The sequence below is a fragment of the Manis javanica genome, chromosome 5 (assembly GCF_040802235.1).
Source record: "Manis javanica isolate MJ-LG chromosome 5, MJ_LKY, whole genome shotgun sequence".
In the NCBI taxonomy this organism is placed as follows: Eukaryota; Metazoa; Chordata; class Mammalia; order Pholidota; family Manidae; genus Manis; species Manis javanica.
In genome coordinates this window covers 78,610,121-78,635,667 of record NC_133160.1, presented here as the reverse complement: position 1 = coordinate 78,635,667, position 25,547 = coordinate 78,610,121, and the positions used below count along the sequence as shown (strand labels likewise).

Below are 25,547 nucleotides of genomic sequence, written 5' to 3'. Positions count from 1 at the left end.
AAGTTATCAAGGATTTGGAGAAGGATGACACATTGATCTGGATCTTCAAGAATAAATATTTCAAATAGGCTAAGAAGAGGGAGATGTGGTACAAATTTACCTCTCCCATTTGTTTTATCACTTACTTTTCACTAAATTCCTCTGTATTTTCTGCTGTACCTTCACCTACATCTTGAAGCATATGTCTATCTTGAAATACCCTCTTTGAAACTGCTACTTTTAAAAATACCACGGTATTTTTCTCTTACCTTTGCTTCAAGGCCAAACTGCTCACAGAAGTGACACTCTCTCCATTTTTACCCCATAGGGCTCTTCTAATAACCTCTCCAGAATCAAAGTCTTTTGTGTTTTGGGAGTGGCAACAGGGATGGGAGGGGTGATCAAAATGTCTTTATTCTTAAATAGACACTTTAAGGCATATAAAATTTTAATAGTAATAGAACTGTCTGAAAAATAACATTTCTTTTCAGGCCAATGTTGCTAAATTGAGCAATCTTCCTCAAATTGCTGTAGACATCTTTTTGAATGGCTTGCACAGAACAGAAACCTCAAAGCCAACAACACACTGTGGAGGAAAACAATTTCAGTTTACCTTCAGTCCAGTGTCCATTAACAGCTTCACCTCTAAATATTCATGACATTTCCTTTAAAAAATCTTCTGTTTAATGTTTCAAATGTACAGACTAGTTTTGATCTTCTGAATCAATTCCCTAATACAGAATCATTCTGGCCAAACATAAGTCAGAATAATAAGTTCTCTGAGACACCTGTTAGAATGTTAGGGACATAGGTGAACCTGTGAACAATTTCAGTCTCAGGGGAGACATAATTTTTAGCTTTCATGAGAGGCCAGGGTAACAGAGAAACGACATTTTATTGTTTACATGGCTTATCTTTTCTGAATTCAAACATTTACCAGAGGAACCTCGGTTTGCTATCATTTTTTTAATTCACATAGGTAAAATGATCATATGTAGCATTTACAAAACTTTTACAGACATTCACTATGTTGCATTTTATTTAGCATGATTTTTTTAGGCCATCTGGCAACAAAAATTGGATGGCAATGACATGGGATTAACTGTTTCACCATAATGTGTTTATATGGTTGCTATTATCAAATGCTATTTGGTGTATGAAAAATGAAATACAAAGATGCAGCCAAATAACACAGTTTAGTTAGAATATTCCCCACCTTGATTCTGATTAATGTTTTTTTTGGTTGATGTTCCTATGGTCTGTCAGTCACCAAACAGAACTTCTTTGAAAGTCTTCTAGTTTCTCCTCTTAAATCTCACTTGGGTTATTAAGTAATGTCTATGCTATCGCTGATTGTCTCTTGTATTTTGGACCTCTTTTCCATTCTTACAGTTTTTATTATGTCTTTTCAGCTTCTCATTTCTTGTCTGAATAGCTTCCTACTGTTTTTCTAGCTATAAAGAAATAATAATGACACTGTAGAGTTGTAGCAGTTATTTATAGACTATACAGAGAAGGAGAACAAACTGTTAGTTCCCAGTAACTGTTCTACAACATGCTTATCTACAACTTAGTTATTGAATAATAGTTTCCTCATACTCTTTTTCTCTCTACCAGGCTATTAAAATGGTATTTGATGACAAGAGAAAAACTTGAAAGTCTGAAAAGCCTTCTCCACTGTACAGATCACGGCTTCCTTACTGTTTTTCACATACCTACATGTACCCTGTTCGGATGCTAGCTTTTCATGCACCTCTGTGGTAGCATTCCAACACTTCAAGGTTATTACTGAACTGCCTCATCTTTAAAAGCTATAATTGATCTTTTAAAAGTATCATAATGAACATAATTTGTAAAAAAGAATGTTGTAATCCAAAGCATTTTCTTATAAAAGAAATGTCTTAGCATTAAGTCAGTAATTTATCTTCTTTGACATGTTGGAAAATTACTCCCAGAGTAGATTAAATAGGCCCTAGCAGCTCAGTGACCCAGGAGCCCTGGAGATTGGGCAGAGGAACCCCAAGCCTGTCTCAGAGGGTGGAGTTGAGTCTAGGAACCTCCAACCTACCTCTCCACCCTCACCTGCTCTGTATACTGGCTTTCCCATCAAAGAAGTCACTTGAATAAAGTTCCACATCAGAAAAAGAGTTTGTAAATCACAGAAAAAGTTTCAACAAGTCCAAAAAGGAAATAAGCCAGTTTACCTATGGTACACAAATGTATGAACTGGTCAGCCACCTGAGGTCCAAACTAAGAACTGGAGAAAGAGAAGATTGTATGGTTTCTATGTCAACAGCCTGGAGGCCTGATTCTGAAACCCTGCTCCAGAGGCCAGAGAAAGGCCCCTAGTACTTGGGAAGTGAAGTGACACATATGAAAAGATTCAAGTTTCACACAAAGATTTAAAATGAAGGGACTTGTTATATAGTCGATAATATTGCAATAGTTTTGTATGGTGACATCTGGTAACTATTCTTCTTGTGCTGAGCATTTCATAATGCACGAAACTGTCAGAGCACTATGTAGTACACCTGAAACATAGTACTGTATGTCAACTAGACTTCAAGAGAAACCTTTTCTTAAATAAAATAAAATTAAGTGGAGTAGAGGAGGGGTTTGGAATTATAAAAGATTCTTGAGATTCAGCATTCTTTTAGGAATAAATAACTGAAAATTTCCTTTTGTATAAGTAAGAGGTATTTTACAGTGCTTATCCTTAAAATCCAAGAAAGGGGAAGTTTGGGCTCACTGGTACACCAGACAGAGTCTGAACCTTTTGATCTCAGTTCTAGGGAGTAACTAAGATTAATGTACATGCAGCTGTTGACTCTTAGGCCCAGAAAACAACAGGAGAAGCCAGCAGAAATACATCTTACTCAGGGTGTAAGTTCATGAGCTGTTTACGGAGTGCTTAACTAACTCAGAGAAGAAAAAGAAGATATCACCAATGTGGAAAAGTTTTCTAAACTAACTGATTTCTAGAAACAAAGCAGATGTTCTATTTTTAGGCATTTTTAACTGAGAAACAAAATGGGCATACCTTAAATTTAAAAAACCTTATCAGAAGTAAACAGTTAAAAATCATAACTCTGACAATACAGGTGCAGAACCAACCACCAGGTACTGTCCAGACTTCTTGGACTTGATATTAATCCAAGAAAAAGGGAAAAACATGTATACATGTGTGCTTGTTTGTAAATATACACTTGATATTTAATGGGTCTGAAGCAGCAGTGTTTTCAGTGTGATGGAAACAGAGAGGAATGCTGAGTTTATACACTGGCTCTTTCAGTTGTTTTCCTTTTCTCACCAACCTTCTGAGTAACTCTGGATGTGCTTATAAAGGGCAGGGTTTGTGCCTCCAAGCTCAAGGTGGCAAAGTGATGGGAGTGGCGAATTCACCGAGCTAATGCCATCTTGGGACAGCACTGGGCCAGACAAGGCCCTGTCCTTGCCAAGATATAGCTGCCACCTCCACATTCACCTGAGCTACTTTTTAAAATATTAGTAAGTGACTGAGCCAGAGCTTAAATTCTTCTGACCCCACCTACTATGCTCTTTTCCCTGAACCACACTGCTAAATGAAAATATATATATATAAAACCACATTCCCTCAAATTATAAAAATTCAGAGACCTGGACAAAGGAGAATGGAGAAACAAAGGCTATTATTTATTCGTGGGCTTTGAAATGTAAAAAGTAATTTTGGAAGGGGTTCAGTAGTAAAAAGTAAATTTGGAAGGGGTTCAGTAGTAGCTTTACTTGATTGGTCAGCACTTTTTTTTTTTTTGGCTGATAGCAGAATGAATGACCCAAAATGAAGGACAACATACACTCCTCTTTTCTTCCCAACTCATTTGCACTCCTTCAAAAAATCTCATCTGCTCTACATGTGGAATATATTCACCCACGATTACTTTCCGTAACTTCTCTTCACACCATAATCTCTCCACAGGCTAACGTGCTGGTCTCCTCCTGCTGCACACCTTACCTCTGTGATCTGTCCTCAAAACAGCTGCCAAAGCAATCGGGGGTCAAAACCCAAGTAAGGTCATGTCGCTCTGCTCCAAGCTCCTGTTTTGCTCTTAGTGGAAGTCAGTGTTCTGTCCTGGCCTGCATGGCACTACAGGATCCGGGTCCCTTACCTCCCTTGACCCCAGCTCCCCTCACTCTCCTCTGCCCTCTCTCTTCCAGCTCCACTGGCCTCCTGATGGTATCTGGACACCAGGGGAGCTCCCATCATAGAAGCTATGCATTCACCATCCTGTCTGCCTGGGGCAGTGACCTTCTTCACTTCATTTCTGAAAGATGCCTTCCCTGACTTCATAATATTGCCCTCTTGGCCCTGTGACTCCCATCCCCTTTCTTGCTATATCTTCCTCCACAGAGCACATCACCCTCCCATATACTATATATTTTAATTATTTGTGTCTTCTTGAAGTGAAGGGATTTTTATAGGTTGTGTTGACTGATATGTTTCCCAAGGCCTAGAAAAGTATCTGTCAAAAAGTAGGTGCCCAACATAGAATGAATGAATGAATAATACATAAATCTCAGGGAAATAAAAACAAGAGGCCCAGTTAAATCAAGGGTTGTTATCTCAGGAACCATTAACTGGTAATGGAGGCTTCATGAAGGCTTAAATATGAGTTTGACAAGTTAGTCAGGGCATAGTTTTCTCTTCTATGTATGCAACATTTAAGATATATATTTAACCTTGAAGTCTCTTATGTGATTGGGAAATAATATACACCTTCCTCATAGATTTGTGGTAAGGATGGTATGACATTAGCATTGGTCATTAAAAATGTTTTAAAATTATGTTTTTTGTTTTGTTATTTTGGCACTGGGATCATTCAGAGCTACAGAAAAGAGATTTGAAAAGTTCTATTGTAGGAACCAAACCATTGAATTATTTTAGCAAATCTCAGACCATTGACCAAGTGACCCAATTTTTCTTCCAAAGGCAAATGAAGACAATAAATTACACAGCTAATTCATACTGGCTATTAACATTTCAGAAAGTTAGGCTATACATGAACTTGTCTCCAAAATCAAATTCATAATTCATTGATTTAAACAAGGCCCCCCCACCCCAAATAAAAATCCATTTTATTCAAGTTGGTGTTGTGGTAGAAAGGTTTTAAAAGATGAGGAGCAATCTGCTAAAATGTCTAAATCTCCTAGCACCTTTAATTTCGTGATTTATTTCTCAGAAATTCAGTTGCTTTTTGCTCTTGAGCTAAATGCTTTACCCAAAATAGGACTCTTTTAGAATTCATTTTATAGGAGAGCGTAAGCATGTTAATAGAGAAGCTGTCTCTTCCAAGAGTCATATCTATGAGACTTGAAACAAGCTTTCAATTGTAGGGGATACGAAGAAAAACATGTAGTCAACTGCACTTGCTACTCTGACGATACTTAAATGAAACAGTCAAATGCATATAGTAGGTGCTAAATAAATCGTAAAAAAAAAGTGGGTAATAAAGATGGCAATAAACAGTTATGGAACATTAAAGACAAAAACCATATTGCAGGGTCACTCAGCGTGGTCCCTAGACCAGAAACTTCATCATCAATGGGCAGATTATTAGCAATGTGCAATATCAGGCCCCACACAGACCTTCTAAAACAGAATTTATGGGGTGGGGCCCAGAGGAATGAATGTTTCAACAAGTTATCCAGGTGATTCTTATGCACTACACTCTATGGACCTCTTACAGTTCTTGATGTCTAATTGTTATTATTTAAGAGGTTGTTAGGATTGAAATGAAAAAAAATATGAAAAACATCCTTAAAACTCTTCAAGGTCAAATTTAAACATAATATTTTATAGGAATTAGACAATTGTTACTTCAAGTCAGCGTAACAAAAGTAGAGTTGGAGTTATATTTTAAATACCTTATGGACCTATTTAAATTCTTTGTCTCATCTCTCAATATAAGAAAGCATAGTTTGATTAATAATTTAAGTATCACATATTTTGAAAGGTAAACTAGTAGTGTCATCCTTAATTTATATATGAAACAAGTGAATAACAAGAATTTCTTCTAGTTTCCCCAGATAGTATGAGAAAACCAGTTTGAAAATGAGTTTCTGGGTTTTGGAATAACTATGTCTCTTTTGCCTGTTGTCATTTTACTTGAATAACATAAGACATTTGTTAATTTCTCCTGTAAAGATAAGCTGTGCACCTATATTAAACCCATCCTGTTGACCAGCTGAGTTAATGTAGTGGAAAAATCATAGTGTTGGGGCTGGAATTCTAGCCTCATTACTTACTATGGAATTTTGGCCAAGATACTTTACTTCCATGAGCCTAATTTCTTCATATATAAAGTGTTGATAATAATAATTATCCCTGGGCTCCAAGGCATACAGAATATATATACACATATAAATATATGTTAGTCAATGTACTGTGTTCTCCTCTACAGAACATCTAAGGATATGCATTTAATCTTGGAGTCTCTTATATAAGATTAGGAAATAATAACATTCACCTTCCTCATATATATATAGATATAGATATATGTAGATTAGAGAATATACATATATTTATTATACATTATGTTCCAATATTTTAAGTCCCGAATAAGAATTACATCTCTACCTTCAAGGTTTATCCTCAACTAAATCTTTTAGCTAGAAAAATCTACAATGAAATTAGATTTTAGAACCTGCAGAGACAACCACACTTGAATCAAGGTGAAAAAACTGATTTCAAGTATTTGAACTTGCATTTGCAAGTGTGCTAAAAAATATCTAAACCAAACAAAAATTTTAATTTGATGAGTCTGAATCACTATGTTCACATAGTTTTATCATGGCCTTATCCTGTGCAAGAACCTAATGTGTTCAAAGAATTTGGCAAATATTTTTATAAATTTCTAATAAATTACAAATTCAATAAAAATCTTAAAATTTTACATCATTTATAGAATACATCAATATTACATTATAGCTTATTCACTATTGCTTCTGTTCCTTCAGTGGAATTTGAAATAAGGTAATGAGCTGGTGAGAGGATATTGGCAGTTTGAGGGGAGGAGAATTTTTGAAAGGGTAGTTGTGAAGAACAGGGCACAAACTAGAGGAAGTAAAAAAAATTGCTGGGTGTGATTTTTGAGTGCCTACTTTGGATTCTTGGTCATGAATTTAATTTAATCAGTTTTAGTTGCTACTCAAGTTTCTAAGTTCCTGCTGCTACGTCCACCTGCTGGTTGGACCCTGCTGGACATTGAATGCTGCTAAAACATGCTTATGACACCAGCCACTGTGTGTGGAACAATCCAGTGCTCCCAGTGGGCCTAGTCAGTTTCCTCAGCTTGTTTGTCATCCAGGTGCAGTTCCCTTACCCTCTCTGCTGAGCCAGGGAATAACCAAGCACTGAAAAAAGCATGTCAATGTTTTCCTCAGTAGGGGACAATGACCTGGTGATTCTTTTCTGCCTTGTCTTCCACCAGGCCCAGGTGGTTGGTAGATTGGTGCTGGTGTTATCACAAAGACATGTGTTTATTGATTCCCTGTGGTCTTTGGAAAGATCTTGTCTCATTCATTGTTATAAATGAAAGGGTTGGAAAAAATTATGTAACATCCCTTTGACTTCTAAGAATTCTATTGCTCTGTGGATTTTGAAGGCCCTTATACATGGTTAGGAATTGGGCTTTAGCCTATAGGTAATGGCAGCTTCTAAAAGATTTTAAGCAGGGGAGTGAAATGATTTCAACTGTGTTGTAGAGATTTCACTCAGATGCCACTCAGTGGTAGATTCAGATGCAGCAGGCAATATAACCATTAAGGAGGTTAGTGAAATAGTGGTCACAGAGCACATGAAATTCCAATCCCCATGGAGCCAAGAATAATGTCTTAATTCAACACTATTTATTGCATACGTACTGAGTGGTAGTTCCTGGGGTGAGCTGGCATTTGAAACTGAGTAAGATCATCTTAATGATATTCAATAAAATGTTTTAAAATTATTGTGGATTGAAGGAATTTGAAGAAATTAATCATTGGCCTTCTGTCATCTCATTTCCAACTCTTTTCATTTTGTGTTGTACTCTTAATATCACTGTTTAAACATACATTTGCATTCGCTTGTCACAGGCTTAGCGGGGTTCCAGCAGATTCTGCCAAGCAGGACGACAACATGCCAAGCAACACCACACACAATCTCCAAAGGCAGGGACTTTAACAGTTATACCCCTGATCACCTTCCTGGATATCTTGGAACTAACAATGTCATCTGAAAAATCTTGGCGGAAAAGATACATTAAAATGAAAATATATGGGGTTTAAGTTTAACTCTTTGTACTGACAGATTGAAATTAGAAAAGAGGTATGACTATATCACAAAAATCTTTTTAAAAGAACAAATAGTTTTTTTAAAGTTTGTATATGATTAAAAAATTAGTAAGACATAGCTCTAAATTTTAAAAGATTTTTATTTAAAAACTACATAGCACTTAGAAGTCTTCAAACTATTTTTACATGTAATCTCAATTGATCAGTGTCATGATTGGTAAGATAAACAATACCATTGTTCCTATTCTATAGATGAAAAATGGAGTCTCAGAAAGATTAAATTACTTATTCAAGGTCACAGTCAGAAATTTGTTTGCTGAAGCAGTACTGTACTTCAGATTTCCTCACTATAAATTCTATGCCATTTTGGCTCTATCGCATTGCCTGCCAGAGGGAATAAATAATAAGGTGTTCATCTACACATTCATTCATTCTTCACATATATACTTAGTGCCTATTAGTACAAAGCACTGAATTAGGTGTTGTGAGATTTATGGAGATTAAAAATCAGAGTCTTGCTGTTTGGAATGCTAGCCAGGAGGGAATAGGTTCAGTAATAGCTGTGAACAAGGTGGAAATCATGCCTAATAAGACAGTAATAGAAAGAATTATGAAAGGTCATTATTAGGATAAATTATTTCTGGCTCAGGAATCATGGAAATCTGTAAAGGGAAGGTGGTATTTTAGCTGAGTCTTAATGAATGGTTGGCATTTGGGTAAAGAGAGATGGTGTGAATTCCAAGGGGTGGAAATTATGTGCAAAAGAAGGGAGAAAATCAAGAACAAGGTGTGCTTTAGAAACAGTGAATCATCCTTTCTGCTGGAGTAGAGAGGGTGAACATAGAGAAGATAAGGCTAAAAAGTTTTTTGAAACTGGACTAAGGTGCTTGCAATTTACATATCAGACAGAATGAGGTAAGAATTTGGGTGAAGCCACACAACTTTAGGCTCAAAAGTAGCCTCTGCTGTCTAGAAGCTGTGCGACCATGACCAACTTATATAATTTCCCTAAAGTTTTCATATATCCTCCACAAAATGACATTTGTTTAATACTTCAAAAATATTTTTCAAAATAATATAAATATTTCACCTTCAGGGATGTGAAGATCAAATGACAGGATGTTTGACAAGCAACTGGCACAAGAAGGCCCTCAGTAAAAATTTCTTTTCCCATTCGTGATAGTCAGTGGGGAGCCGGACAGGGTGTTTGCTGAGGGTGGTGATGTAATGAGAGTCACGTTTGAGAAAAGCAAATGTGTTGGTTGAATTAAAGAAGAGAGAAAAAAGTAAAAGATCAGAGGCAAGAAAATCTTTTTTGCAACACAGTATACAGGGAAATCAATGTCTCTGTGGGGTAACACTACTGGGAATATTTAATCTCTAGAATGATAAAAGAACACTGCAACAAGCTCTAATGATATCAAAGTAAAATACTGAAAATGATTACATCAAAATTAATTCTGGAATATTGCAATAGGAAAAAATCTGAATGGAAACAAACTTTGAAATAAAGAAGCTCTCACACTGAGCTCATATTAGAAGCAGAAGCTCCACGTCTTCTGGTCCTCCCATCTTTGATCTCTGGGAGAAGTCATTTGTATGAAACGAAAAGTTCTTAACACTGGGCATCTGGATAAATTTCCACTCTTCAGGACAGCTATTCAGGAAACACATCACAATTACCTGAATAGAGATTCACTTCAAAGGGCATCTTTTTAAGAACAATCATTTAAAATTAGGGGCTTTGATCACAAGAGTTGCCTATTGCTTCCTTGACCATGACTCTACTGCCAGAAAAATCCATATGGTCAGATAGGAGAGGCAGTTATTTGTTAATTGGTCTCATCTATTCAGCATTCTTTTTGAAATGGATCTGTGAGGTTTTAAAGCCACCCTCTCCCTTGTTATTATATTTATTTTTCAAAGCCAAATGAGGCTTGGAAAAAAACTCTTGTTTCTTCTAAACTTCTAACCATAAACATTTTCCCAAATGTTTATATATTAACTAAATACATATGAATGTAATAAGTGAACCCTTAGTAACTGATATTTGTTGTGTACTCTCAGTGTGTAGAACACTACTTAAAAGTAGGCCTTGGATAAAAGTGGATGGAAGAGGAAGCATTCATGATCTTTGATGTTTACAATATAAGCAGAGGGGAATGTGTGTGTTCACCCCCGGGACTATGCCATGGAATAATCAAACCCTACTCCCCTTAGCTTATTGGAATCATTCAACGACAATGGCTGACAGAATTCAATTGCTTTTTTCAGGCTTTCAATGCTAGGATAACTGTTAATTGATAAGTTTACCTCTAAAAACAGTACTTTGCACCAGGACTGCTAACCACCCAGCTCTAAGCACCCGCACCAGAGCGCAGACACAGTTCATGCATGGAGGGCTGGAAACTAGGGAAACAGGGCAGCAAGACTTCTGAGCGGGTTCCGAAGCTGATGCCCCTATGACAAAGAAAAGCGAGTGCTTTTTGAAAGTCTTAAAGGGACAGGGACGTAACAGCTGGACGGAAACAACACAGGTCACAGCCCAGTGGCTGGAAATTTAATGCAAACGAAGGAAAACCCATCAGGCTATCATCAGACTTCTCAACAGAAACCCTACAGGCCAGAAGAGAATGGCATGATATACTTATTGCAATGAAACAGAAGGGCCTCGAACCAAGACTACTGTATCCAGCACGATTATCATTTAAATATGAAGGAAGGACTAAACAATTCCCAGACAAGCAAAAGTTGAGGGAATTTGCCTCCCACAAACCACCTCTACAGGGCATCCTACAGGGACTGCTCTAGATGGGAGCACTCCTAAAAAGAGCACAGAACAAAACACCAAACATATGAAGAAGGGAGGAGGAGGAATAAGAAGGGAGAAAAATAAAGAATCATCAGACCATGTTTATAAAAGCTCAACAAGTGAGTTAAGTTAGACAGTCAGATAGTAAAGAAGCTAACCCTGAACCTTTGGTAACCAAAAACTTAAAGCCTGCAATGGCAATAAGTACATACATTTCAATAATCACCCTAAATGTAAATGGACTGAATGCACCAATCAAAAGACACAGAGTAATAGAATGGATAAAAAAGCAAGATCCATCCATATGCTGCTTACAAGAGACTCACCTCAAACCCAAAGACATGCACAGACTTAAAGTCAAGGGATGGAAAAAGATATTTCATGCAAACAACAGAGAGAAGAAAGCAGGTGTTGCAATTCTGGTATCAGACAAAACAGACTTCAAAATAAAGAAAGTATGAAAAGACAAAGAAAGACATTACATAATGATAAAGGGCTCAGTCCAACAAGAAGATAAAACCATTATAAATATATATGTACCCAATACAGGAGCACCAACATATCTGAAACAAATACTAACAGAACTAAAGGAGGAAATAGAATGCAATGCATTCATTCTAGGAGACTTCAACACACCACTCACTCCAAAGGACAGATCCACCAGACAGAAAATAAGGACACAGAGGTACTGTGTAACACACTAGAACAGATGGACCTAATAGACATCTACAGAACTTTACATCCAAAAGCAACAGGATACACATTCTTCTCAAGTGCACATGGAACATTCTCCAGAGTAGACCACATACTAGGCCACAAAAAGAGCCTCAGTAAATTCCAAAAGATTGAAATCCTACCAACCAACTTTTCAGACCACAAAGGCATAAAACTAGAAATAAACTGTACAAAGAAAGCAAAAAGGCTCACAAACACAAGGAGGCTTAACAACACACTCCTAAATAATCAATGGATCAATGACCAAATCAAAATGGAGATCCAGCAATATATGGAAACAAATGACAACAACAACACAAAGACCCAACTACTGTGGGACACAGCAAAAGCAGTCTTAAGAGGAAAGTATATAGCAATCCAGGCATACTTAAAGAAGGAAGAACAATCCCAAATGAATAGTCTAATGTCACAACTATCGAAATTGGAAAAAGAAGAACAAATGAGGCCTAAGGTCAGCAGAAGGAGGGACATAATAAAGATCAGAGAAGAAATAAATAAAATTGAGATGAATAAAACAATAGCAAAAATCAATGAAACCAAGAGCTGGTTCTTCGAGAAAATAAACAAAATAGATAAGCCTCTAGCCAGACTTATTAAGAGGAAAAGAGAGTCAACACAAATCAACAGAATCAGAAACGAGAAAGGAAAAATCATGACGGACCCCACAGAAATACAAAGAATAATTAGAGAGTACTATGAAAACCTATATGTTAACAAGGTGGGAAACCAAGGAGAAATGGACAACTGACTAGAAAAATACAACCTTCCAGGGCTGACCAAGAAAGAAACAGAAAATCTAAACAGACCAATTACCAACGAAATTGAAGCGGTAATCAAAAAACTACCAAAGAACAAAACCCCCGGGCCCAATGGATTTACCTCAGAATTTTATCAGACATATAGAGAAGATACAATACCCATTCTCCTAAAAGTTTTCCAAAAAATAGAAGAGGAGGGGATACTCCCAAACTCATTCTATGAAGTCAACATCACCCTAATACCAAAACCAGGCAAAGACCCCACCAAAAAAGAAAACTACAGACCAATATCCCTGATGAACATAGATGCAAAAATACTCAACAAAATATTAGCAAACCGAATTCAAAAATACATCAAAAGGATCGTACACCATGACCAAGTGGGATTCATCCCAGGGATACAAGGATGGTACAACATTCGAAAATCCATCAACATCATCCACCACATCAACAAAAAGAAAGACAAAAACCACATGATCATCTCCATAGATACTGAAAAAGCATTTGACAAAGTTCAACATCCATTCATGATAAAAAACTCTCAGCAAAATGGGAATAGAGGGCAAGTACCTCAACATAATAAAGGCCATTTATGATAAACCCACAGTCAACATTATATTGAACAGCGAGAAGCTGAAAGCTTTTCCTCTGAGATGGGGAACTAGACAGGGAAGCCCACTCTCCCCACTGTTATTTAACATAGTACTGGAGGTCCTAGCCACGGCAATCAGACAAAACAAAAAAATACAAGAAATCCAGATTGGTAAAGAAGAGGTTAAACTGTCACTATTTGCAGATGACATGATACTGTACATAAAAAACCCTAAAGACTCCACCCCAAAACTACTAGAACTGATATCAGAATACAGCAAAGTTGCAGGATACAAAATTAATACACAGAAATTTGTGGCTTTCCTATACACTAACAATGAACCAACAGAAAGAGAAATCAGGAAAACAACTCCATTCACAATTGCATCAAAAAGAATAAAATACCTAGGAATAAACCTAACCAAAGAAGTGAAAGACTTATACTGTGAAAACAACAAATCCCTCTTAAGAGAAATTAAAGGGGACACTAACAAATGGAAACTCATCCCATGCTCGTGTCGTGGCTAGGAGAATTAATATCATCAAAATGGCCATCCTGACCAAAGCAATATACAGATTTGATGCAATCCTTATGAAACTACCAGCAACATTCTTCAATGAACTGGAACAAATATTTAAAAAATTCATATGGAAACACCAAAGACCCTGAATAGCCAAAGCAATCCTGAGAAGGAAGAATAAAGTGGGGAGATCTCACTCACCAACTTCAAGCTCTACTACAAAGTCATAGTAATCAAGACAATTTGGTACTGGCACAAAAACAGAGCCACAGACCAGTGGAACAGACTAGAGACTCCAGACATTAACCCAAACATATATGGTCAATTAATATTGTTAAAGGAGCCATGGACACACAATGGGGAAACAACAGTCTCTTCAACATATGGACAGCTACATGTAGGAGAATGAAACTGGACCATTGTCTAACCCCATATACAAAAGTAAACTCAAAATGGATCAAAGACCTGAATGTAAGTCATGAAACCATTAAGCTCTTGAAAAAAAACATAGGCAAAGACCTCTTAGACATAAACATGAGTGACCTCTTCTTGAACGTATCTCCCAGGCAAGGAAAACAACAGCAAAAATGAACAAGTGGGACTATATTAAGCTGAAAAGCTTCTGTACGGCAAAAGACACTATCAATAGAACAAAAAGGAACCCTACAGTATGGGGGAATATATTTGAAAATGACAGATCTGATAAAGGCTTGATGTCCAGAATACATAAAGAACTCACCCACCTCAACAAAGAAAAAATAAACAATCCACTTAAAAAATGGGCAGAGGAACTGAACAGACAGTTCTCCAAAAAAGAAATACAGATGGCCAACAGACACATGAAAAGATGCTCCACATCACTAATTATCAGAGAAATGCAAATTAAAACTACAATGAAGTATCACCTCACACCAGTAAGGATGGCTGCCATCCAAAAGTCAAACAACAACAAATGTTGGCGAGGCTGTGGAGAAAGGGGAACCCTCCTACACTGCTGGTGGGAATGTAAATTAGTTCAATCATTGTGGAAAGCAGTATGGAGGTTCATCAAAATGCTCAAAACAGACTTACCATTTGACCCAGGAATTCCACTCCTAGGAATTTACCCTAAGAATGCAGCAATCAAGTTTGAGAAAGACAGATGCACCCCTATGTTTATCGCAGCACTATTTACATTAGCCAAGAATTGGAAGCAACATAAGTCTCCATCAGTACATGAATGGATAAAGAAGATGTGGTACATATACACAGTGGAACATTATTCAGCCATAAGAAGAGGGCAAATCCTACCATTTACAGCAACATGGATGGAGCTGGAGGGTATTATGCTCAGTGAAATAAGCCAAGCAGAGAAAGAGAAATACCAAATGATTTCACTCATCTGTGGAATATAAGAACAAAGGAAAAACTGAAGGGACAAAACAGCAGCAGAATCACAGAACCCAAGAATGGGCTAACAGGTACCAAAGAGAAAGGGACTGGGGAGGATGTGTGGGTAGGGAGGGATAAGGGGGGAGGAAGAAGTAGGGGGGTATTAAGATTAGCATGCATGGGGGGGTGGGAGAAATGGGAGGGCTGTGCAACACAGAGAAGACAAGTAGTGATTCTATAACATTTTGCTATGCTGATGGACAGTGACTGTAATGGGGTTTGTGGGAGAGACTTGGTATAGGGGAGAGCCTACTAAACATAATATTCTTCATGTAATTGCAGATAAATGATAACAAAAAAAAGAGAAAGAAAAGGGGGATTACTCCCTGATAGGATAAAACTAACTGCAAATAAACGATTAATGCATGGTTTACATATCCTTAATTTTGATCTTTTAAAGGGTGTCAGATCATCAGCTATGGAAGTACATTTTTCTGATAATATTCCTTTCTCTTAAGGAAAAAAAAAAGCTGTTCCTGTGTGGTGACCTCCAATGAGTTCTACACAATGGTATAAAGGGCATATCAAAGTGTAGGCAAAGGGTCTGTTTGTGTTTATACAGAGGATCAAAGCCTAATTTGGCCACCCAGAAAATGAATTAAGATACGATATGAAGAAGAACTTCTAACATCAGTACTCTCTGGAAGAGTCATACCAGAAGATGAACATCAAAAAACCTCAACAAAGATCCAGGCGCTACTATATCTGTAGCTGCATTCATCCCTCTGGTTCCTGGACTTGCCATGGGAATGAAGAAGGAGATATCTAAGTTGGCTTGTGCATATAGTAAAACAACAAATTTGACTAGATCTGTACTGTTGGAACTCAACCAAGAATTAGGAGAAGTGCAAGTTGTAACGCTCCAAAATCTTACAACTACAGACTATCTACTCTTAAAAGAACATACGGGATGTGAACAGTCCCCAGGAATGGGTTGTTTTAATTTGTCTGATTTCTCTCAGAATGTTCAAGTTCAGTTGGACAATATCCACCACATCATAGATAAGTTTTCACAAATGCCTAAGGTGCCTAACTGGTTTTCTTGGTTTCGCTGGAGATGGCTGGTAATTATAGGTCTGCTTTGGTTATGTAACTGTACTCCTATTATGTTAATGTGTGTGCACAATTTAATTAGTAGTTTAAAACCTATACATGCTGAAGTTACTCTACAAGAAGATATGTCAAAGAAATAATCAATCTTCCCATGTTTTCTTCCATCTGCTACTTCTATAGCTTTTCTTCTTGCTTCCTAATTACAACCCTTAAATAGAATTCGTGCCTCATATCGAATTTACCGAGTATCATAATTCCTCCAAGTGGTAAAGATACCTCAAAACCAATGCTGGGCATAGAAGCCACAGGGCATAAATATGCAAAGAAGTAAAAAGCTAACCTTCTCAAACAATAAGGCTTCTCTCTCACTTGCCAACTTTACATTTCCCTGTATGGCCCCGGAAGATGACTGGTTAGCCAGAGACGGGTAAGATTCCTCAAGGGAGGAACAACCTAAGACAGACAGTTGCAAGGGGGCCATCAGGTGAGAAATTGGGGATCAACAGAGGTGACGCTTATAACCTCACCCCCACCTGTTCTGAGAGAAATCTTCTGCATCCGTGGATGTTTTATTGCCCTTGTCTAGCTTGGATTAACACATAGTCTACAGGCACACACCTGATCATCTACATTTGCTCTTTTACAACACTAAACTATGTTTTCTACCTTTATCTTGCATCTACCTATCACTTCAGCATTTTATTAAAAATAATAAAAACAGAGAGAAATGTGGTATCCCCATATAAATCAAGTATAGAAATCAAACGAGTATTCATATTTGAACTGATTGTTTATAGTTCATAATGCTTGATCAAAACCGAAAGTTTCTGTGATGACTGCCCTTGTACTGTTCACCATGTAACTTATTCACTATGTAAGAATTTGTTCTCCTTGTAAGAACTTGTTCGTTATGCTTCAGAAGATTGGAGACTGATGAAAATTAGGCTTGGGGTGGATTAATGATTGTTCATTGAGCATTGACTCCCCTATACAGAATTTTATTTTTGTTAACAACCATTTAGTCAATAATATGAGAGATGCCCTCTCAAAAGAAAAAAAAAAGCACAGACTTCCAACTGTAAAATAAATAAGTAACCGGGATGTAATGTATAGCATAAGGAATATAGTCAAAATATTTTAACGACTTTGTATGGTGATAGCTGGTAGCTAGAATTATCATGTATATAAATGTTGAATCATTGTGTTGTACACCTGAAACTAATGTAATACTGTATGTCAACTACCCTTCAATAAAAAATAATTATCTACAAAAAAAAAACAATACTTTGCAAACTCCTGGGAGACACGTTCCTCTACCTCTACAGCCCACAGCAGCCCACAGAGGAAGCCTACATGGATGCTAGCTTTCTGAGCCAAATGAGGCCCCAGAGCTTCTGACTGTGTGCCTGGCTCTACACAGTATGGCTGCAGGAGTTGGTGATGAATAGTCGGGAGACCCAACTCAGCTGATCTCCAGAAATAGGTTATAACTAAAACCAAACACTTACTATTTCCTAAGAGATTCTCTAGAAAAAAATCCCACCATGTCTTTCTGCTCTATTTATTTGTATCTTCACCATGAATCTGCTTTCACTCAGATTCTAGTCTCTATATCCTATATAATCTCTACTCTGACTCAACCGGCCTTCCATCCTAACAGCCTAACCCTTTCCAAGTAGCCTTCAGTTACTGAAAATCTGTCATTAGCAAAATCCCTGTGACATCATCTCCTCCCTGGACATTCCCTCCAGCTTCTTGCTCCAGCTGATGCAGGCTCTCCCTACTGTCCTCTCAGCTTGGGGCTGGCCTTTTACCCACACCCCAATTATCACAGAGCCTGAGACAGGGCCAGGTGTCTGCCTAACTCCTCACTGGCATTTCTAGACAGTTTCGCCTCCTGTATCCTTTTAAAAGCCCAACTCCTTTGAAAAGAAAGGCAACAGACTATGGACTCACTATCTTTACTGTTTGAGTCCTTTACCGGATTCCCGGCCTGCCCCGCCAGGCCCTCAACCACAGATTCCAGCAGCTGGCTCACTGTCCACTTTAATCCTACTTCTCTAATTGTTCTTAATGATGTCAATATCCACCAAAGTGATCTATCCAATACCCTGCCTCCTAACACCTTGCCTTCTTCACTTCCAAAGCTGTTTTCTTCTATCCCACCTTAGTGCCCATTGCCCTATCATTTCCCAAAACTACCCGTAAAATTTTGATCCCAAGCATACACTCTCCAATGACCATTATCAGTCTTTTCAACTTCCCAAGTTTACTGCAATGTCCTCAGTTCAACTGCAGCCAGATAGTCAATCCATTGGTCCTGGCACTTTTTAGAGAATTTAAACTCCTTACAGTCTTCTTCTTTTCCTTGTCAAGTTTAGAGTCTACCATCCCACTCTACTTATTTGGCAAAGCCCCAAATCTAGTTAAACCACCTCTTCAACAGCGCTACTTCTGCCCACAGGCACCTGAATGTGGTGCAAGAAAAACAAACAAATGATGACTAGTCTGTGTTTAAATTTATGACCACAAATCTCAAGTGGGCTCTCACTGCTGCCCAGTACTTTTATAGCATATCCCTACTTAATACACTTTCTCACTCTCCTGGAAGAGTATTTTCTATCTCTGTCTTTAAACCTCCAGATCCTCATTCTTAACTAATGACTCCATTTGTTATTTCACTTAGACAGTAGGGTAATTCATAAGAGAACTAACTCATAGTCCCCAAATCAAATCTTCTAATTTATTTTGCATCTGTACATTCATATTCTCCCTGCTTTCCTATTAAAATGAATGAACTTGTAAAGAATAGCTAAGGGAATTTTGAATAAGAACAAGGAGGACTTACATTCCAGATAGACATACTATAAAACTATAGTAGTTAAGGGTGTAGTATTAGCACAAGGATGGACAAACAAACTAATGGAATGGAATAGAGTCCAGGACAGATCCAAACATGTAAATTTGTCTGATTTTTGAAAAAGTGACACTGCAGTGAAGTGGAGAAAGTAACATCTTAGTAATAAATAGCATGGATAAAATGAATACACACATGGAAAAATATCTTGAACCCTGACTTATACCATAACAGATTAACTACAGATGTATTATAGATCTAAATATGAAAATAGAACAATAAAACTTTTAGAAAAAATGATCATCTTGATTTAGTCAAAGAAACCTTAAACAAGACATAAAAAGGAAAAGATTGTTAATTAGATTGGAGTAAAATTAAAACCTTCTGTTCATCAAAAAGCACTATTAAGAGAGTGAAAAGCAAGCATGGGAGAAGACATCTGCAATACAAATATCTGACAAAGGAATAAAATATAGAAATAACTACCAAAAATCAACAAGGAAATAGGCAAAGACTTGAATAGATACTTCTTAAAATGGGATATCCAAATAGTCTCTAAAGTATGAAAAGATGCTCAATTTCATTAGCTACCAGGGAAAAGCAAACTTAAGCTTTAACAGCCAGAATAAATAAAATGAAAAAAGACAATATCAAATGTTGACAACAGTGTGAGGCAAACAGAACTCTCCACACATTGCCAAGAGGGTGTATTGCTGAGAGTGTGGATGGGAAGGACCACTTCGGGAAACTGTTGGGCAGTATGTACAGAAACTGAGCAACCATCTCGATAACCCAGTAGTTCCACTTCTCGATAGATATTCAAGTGAAATGTATACATGTGTTCATACATATGTAAATATGTTTATGGTAGCACTAATCATAATGACCCAACAATGAAAACAACCCAAATGTCTATCAACAGTAGAATGGATGAATAAATTGCAGTATATTTGTTTTGAAGAACACTGTTCAGTAATAAGAATTAATGAATTACGCCTACAAGCAACAACATGGATAAATTTTACAAACATAATGTTAACATAAAGAAGCCAGACTTGAAAGAGTACCTTCTCTATAATTCCATTAATATAAAGCTCAAAAACAGGCAAAAATTAATCTAAAGTGTTAGAAGTTTGGAGAGTGATTACTCTTGGTGAGAGGCAGGGGTTATTTTAAAATGAAATGAATTTTTCAACTATTTGATTACAAATACACATTATTGAGTCACCTTTGCATTTGTTAAAAGTGATCACCATGTTGTGTCAAGTGGGAATGATTAAGAAAGTAGTAAAAACAAAATTATTACCAAAGATGTAAATTCAATTCAGATTGCCTATCTTTCCTACTCTAAAGTACAGAAAACGCATGTCTAAATTTTGCCATATTTATAATTCTTTCTGAAGCTTTCACTATAAACTCTTTAAGAAGAAATGGTGTCATGTCTCCATGACTTTATTTGTGAACTGTAAAAACAACAAAGAAAGATGAGAAAATTATTTTGAAAGAAATCAAATGTAGGCAGCCACTTTCTCAATCAACCTTTATCTTATTAGGCCAACTTTGAGTATACATGGAGTGCTATTTCTCAAAGTCCTGCATACAGAACCCCTGCGTCACCACCTCTTTTGGAATCTGTTTCTACATCTGCATAAACTGGGGATAACCACAGAAACTGTCTCATATATTTGATGTAAAGATTAAATGAGATAAAAATGCACTGTCCTGGAACACAGTAACTACTCAGGGGATGCTAACAGTCAAAATTTGCATTAATATTTAACATCAAAATTACCTGACATGCTTGTTCAGTCACTATTGATTTCTGAGCTCAACCTCAAACATGGTAAAGCAAAATTGCTGGTTGGGCCTGAAAATTTGTATTTTAAGCAACATTTGAGTGATTGTTTTTGTGTACTCAAATTTGAGAGCCACTGTCCAGAGATTAGAAGGCTTACTTCTTAGTTTGTTCCTCAGAGCTCCAATAGTGGGATCTGCATACAATGATTGCTTACTGACAGGCTGACTGACAATTAATATTGCCAGACCAGTATGATGTAAATTATTAAAGGAATCTGAAATTTGTTATAGATTTGTGCAGCATAAGTGGATAGATTTTTATATTTTGATTCCAGCAAAATATAAAGGGAGGGCTGCTTTGTTAATAGTAGCAAAAGTAACTTAAGCTTCGATCATTTGATTCTTTATAAATGTGAAGATACTATTTGAATCCTCTCATATTTCACATAAATTATTTTTTCCCTTAAAATAACTCAGTCCTATTTTTTTTTAGTTTGGAGGACCCAGTAAGCATAGACATGTGCTCATGTGTTCATGCAGAGGACAAATGATCATATTCTTTGGGCTTTGCATTATTAATATTAGGCCTAGAACTAGACTTCCACTTTCTTTCATACATCTGTGTTCATTTAAAGGAAAGTTTCAGCAATTTGTCTAAAAGAACTGCAAGTGAATAAAAATTTAAATGAAATCACAGTAGCTATTTGAACTTTTTGTCTATAAAACACTTACACAACTTGTTGCCCTGAATAGAAAATTTTAATAGGAGAATAAGTCTCATTAGATTTTTGGTTGTATTGTAAGAACAGGAGAGTCCACCTTTGACAAACTAGAAAAATTAGGAATTATTTCCAGCTTTATTTCTGTTTCATGTCCTTTAGTAAACACAGAGATTTAAAAATAAAAGCCTGATATTTTACCAATGCAAGACGTTTAGGAACTAAATGTTCTTGTTTGGTGAAAAGCCTTTAACCTATGCTTTATTGTGAAAACCTCATATAATTCAGTAATGTACTTTTTATCTACCATTGGCTATCTGAGTAAATCTAAATTCTATAAATTAGCTGAAGAGGTTTAGTGCGCCTCATGACATACTTATTCCAAAGCCAAATATTAGAGTGGTTTGGATTAGACATGAAGAACTTGACCTCCAGGCCTGCAGATGGACTTATTTTAACAGCCGACAATCTGCTCCTTTATAAATATCAAATGTCCTTGACTTTCTGATGCCACAATTAACCTTTAAAATGCCTCTGAAGTACCATGAGATTTTTTTTTCTTCTTTCTTTCAAGAGAGGAAAGGATGGGATTATTTTTTCCCTTTTCTGGCAGAGATGCTAAGTTCTGACAGTTTGCTAAGCAGTGGAAATCATGCTGTAAGCAAAAGTCTCTGCAAGACAGAGATTCCTATAAAACAGTCTTTATTTTTCCAATGGATACTGGCTACTCATATAGAATCCAATTCCAAGAACAACTCCTCTGAAGCAAGGGTTCCCTGAAACTGAAATCACATGACACATACACTGAAGTCACTAAGGCTTCTTTTCTACCTCTGTCCTGTGGAAGCTTGACCCCTGGATCTCCTAGAAACTCTCTGTTTCACAGGCTGAATTTGTAAATCCAAATCAGTTACAGTAACCTGTATTCTGATAGGATAGAGTAAAAATGTGAAAATGAGTGAACACCTTAAGTAAAAGACTTAGCTATTCCTAAAAAGTGAAGATATTAAAAGCATTTTACTTAAGCATTTAAATAATCTGATTTTGTTTTAGAGTTAAGCAGAAAATCCCCAGACATGTCAGAAGCAGAAAACTCCAGATAAAGTCTGACTCCCTTTGAGCATTCACCGCTGAATTTCCTTGCATTTTGAGAACTGCCTTGGTAATTACATTTGGCCTTTGTGAGTCTTCAGTGAGAGAAAACTGCCCATCAAAGATCCAGTAGTGTACACTGGCCACATTTTACATTGCCTTTCATTTGTTTCCTTGACCCCTTCTATGTGATGATCTGTGGCTTCGGTGATTCAGTTGTAGATTTAAGAACGAACTAAGAGTTGCAGAACATTTTTGGCCTTTCTTATCAGTGATTTCTACTGTGAAACCACAACGAGTTCTACTGTGACAGCTGAAACAAAATCTGAGCATGCTCAAAAGCCAAAATAGATTTGGAAAAAGAAGTCACTTCTGGAGATAGTTTGGTTGGTAATGAGAGTTTACAAGTCCTGATCTCATTTAAAAACTCGGAAGGCACTTCACATCAGGCTCCGAGAGTAAGCAAAAGGGGACTAGACTAGGCACTAGATTTTCAAGATTATTAACAGGGCTTCTGTTTTAGAACCATAACTCATTACCATATTTCATTCATTCATTCATCATTCATTCCCCATATTTTCTGTTACTCCCTCAGATTAGGAGCTGGATCTTAATCAAATGCTTAAAATTGTCCCAAGGAATAAATATATGAAGCAGTAACACTTACTTTCCAGTAATAAACTGACTCCTGGACGGTGTGCAAATAGGCTGGACATAGTAGTTCTCCAGTTTAACTCCTTCGGCAGCGAGCCTGTCAAGAGTGGGAGTCTTTATTTCCGATCCGTGATAACCCACATCTCTAAATCCCTGATCATCCGCTAAAATGAAAATGAGATGGGGCTGGGAGGTGGCAGCTGTGCTGGGCTCAGGTCTCTCTCCAGCTTGAGCTCGCAAGGCCCCTTCCTCCTCTTCCTCCAAGCCCTGGCCCCAGGACAGGTAACCGTAGGTAAGGAGGCTGAGGACCCAGAGGCCTGCTAGCGCCCCCATGGCTAGCATTTTTCCCGGCCAGACCCAGGCCTGCGGAGACGGCGGAGGCGGAGGCCCCGCGCAGACCGTGGGGGCCATTCACTCCTGTCCCAGCTGAGACTCCACGCGGAGAACCACGCACCCCTCGTCGCCGCCAGCGCGCACATGCACGTAGAAGGGGTAGGCAGAACGGGCGGGGAGCGTCTCCACTTGGAAAGCCTGCGTTCCTGTTAGCTGTCACCACAACCAACAAGTTTCATCTTCGGAAAGTGATGGCTTAGCGGATGGGACGTGGGGAAAACAAGGAGTCGCTTCTCTCCATTAAATTTCACTTTTTCTTTTCCCTCCTCGCTTCCCTGAACAGATTCCACACAAAAAAGTTAATGTCTCCACCCAGAAGTTATCGGGAGAAAAAAAAAATGTAGTAAGGCATGGAGAATCACCTCGGGCAGGAACTTTTCGTGGCCAGAGCGCGCTGGACGTTGAGGTGCAAGGCTGTACAGGGCGCGCGCGCGGACGGCGGTGGGGTCAGCAGGGCGTCCGCAGTCCCCTCACCTGGGAAGCCCTGGCAAGCTGAACCGCCGCGTCTGGCTCTTCCCTGGGCAGATAAAGCCCAGCCCGGAAAGGGCCGGCTTCCTGATTACTTTCTTCCACTTTTCCAGGGCTGTTTCTCCCAGTCCTCTCCGGGGCGTTTGCCAATCTTCCCGACACTCACTAGGCGGCGAAGTGAGAAAAAAAAAAATTCTTTCGCTGATCTCCCTCCACCGCTAACCACCCTTTCTCTTCAGGAACTTCGGGCAGACTCCTCCCGCAGCTGGAGTGCGTGGAGACCGCAGCGGGGACCCTGCAGGCCGGCCCCTCCACGCCGATCCCACTTGGTGTCTGCAGAGTCGGTGCACCGGCGGAGGCGCTGCGAGCTGCGTGCGTTCTGTCAGCTAACTTACTTAGTTTTGGCACTCGGAGTTCTTGGCTGCCTCCTCCCTCTTTTCTCTCCAGTGAATCACAGAACGGTACTTTCTGCTTTAGCCCCCCAAGGAAGGCGGGGAGGGGTAAGGCCGGTTTAGAGGTGCCAGCTTTTCTTTTTCCTTTCCGGGAAGAGGACGGAGGGAGGAGAGGCTTTGCGGATGGGAGAACCGGGCGCTGCTCGGGCCCTGCGGGATCCCGGGGTATCCGCCGGGCTGCTGGTGCCCTGGGGCTCGCCGGCTGCGCTCCGTCATCCAGACAGCGGGAAAACAGTGGCGGCGCGAATCGGGTGAAGGGGGCGCTTGTCTCCGTGGGTCTGTGAAGGACGAGCCGTCTCGCCCATCCCGACCGCGGCGCTTGCAAACTTCTCCCAGCTTCTGGAGGAGGCAAGAGAGCAAACGCGGGAGAAACACGCCGTGTAGCGCACTCTCCTTCCTTCCTCTTCTGGTTTTCCTTAACTGGTCGCTTTCCCCTATGCTCTCCGCTCCCCATTTTTCCTACTCTTTTCAACTTCATTTCCTTTTTTTTTTTTAAACAGTCAATACCACAGAGTTTTTAAGTTGAATTTCCTTTCCCTATTGGGGCTTTTACAGCCTGACTTCATTAGTTTCTTCCTACGTGAAGATACTGAAATTGTCCTCTCCTTACCCACCCCCCGCCCCCCAGACTTACCCACAGGGTGTCTCAGGCCAAGAACGTGGGAGGAAGAGTGACACTTCTCACCCTCAAGAACCGCCAGGCAGGTCTACACTCCTGCAGTAAAGAAGCAGCAGTTTATCGTCTAGTATTTCAGGAACTTCATTACTTTTTTTTTTTTAACTATGTAGAGCAAAAGCAATGTAAAAGTTTGTCCCAATTATGAAGATACATCTGCTTATACCAGAATCATAGGTTTTTAAAGCCCTGATCAAAGCCAGGAAAGGGATTTATAACACCTATAGAGAAGGCAATCAGTGCCTAGAGCCA

General features: G+C 38.5%; 1 protein-coding gene across 2 annotated transcripts in view; it reads right to left on the bottom strand.

Moving 5' to 3' along the window:
* Positions 1–25,016, bottom strand: part of ARSJ (arylsulfatase family member J) — a 79,906-nt gene extending 54,890 nt beyond the window's left edge. Inside the window, exon 1 of one of the 2 annotated variants that reach the window (XM_017669585.3) lies at positions 23,320–25,016. In XM_017669585.3, coding sequence (XP_017525074.2) covers positions 23,320–23,717 — 398 coding nt within the window. In that variant the 5' untranslated portion in view covers positions 23,718–25,016. The remainder of the gene's footprint in view (positions 1–23,319) is intronic. The other variant, XM_037001195.2, reaches the window with a different exon arrangement.
* Between the last annotated feature and the right edge of the window lie 531 nt (positions 25,017–25,547).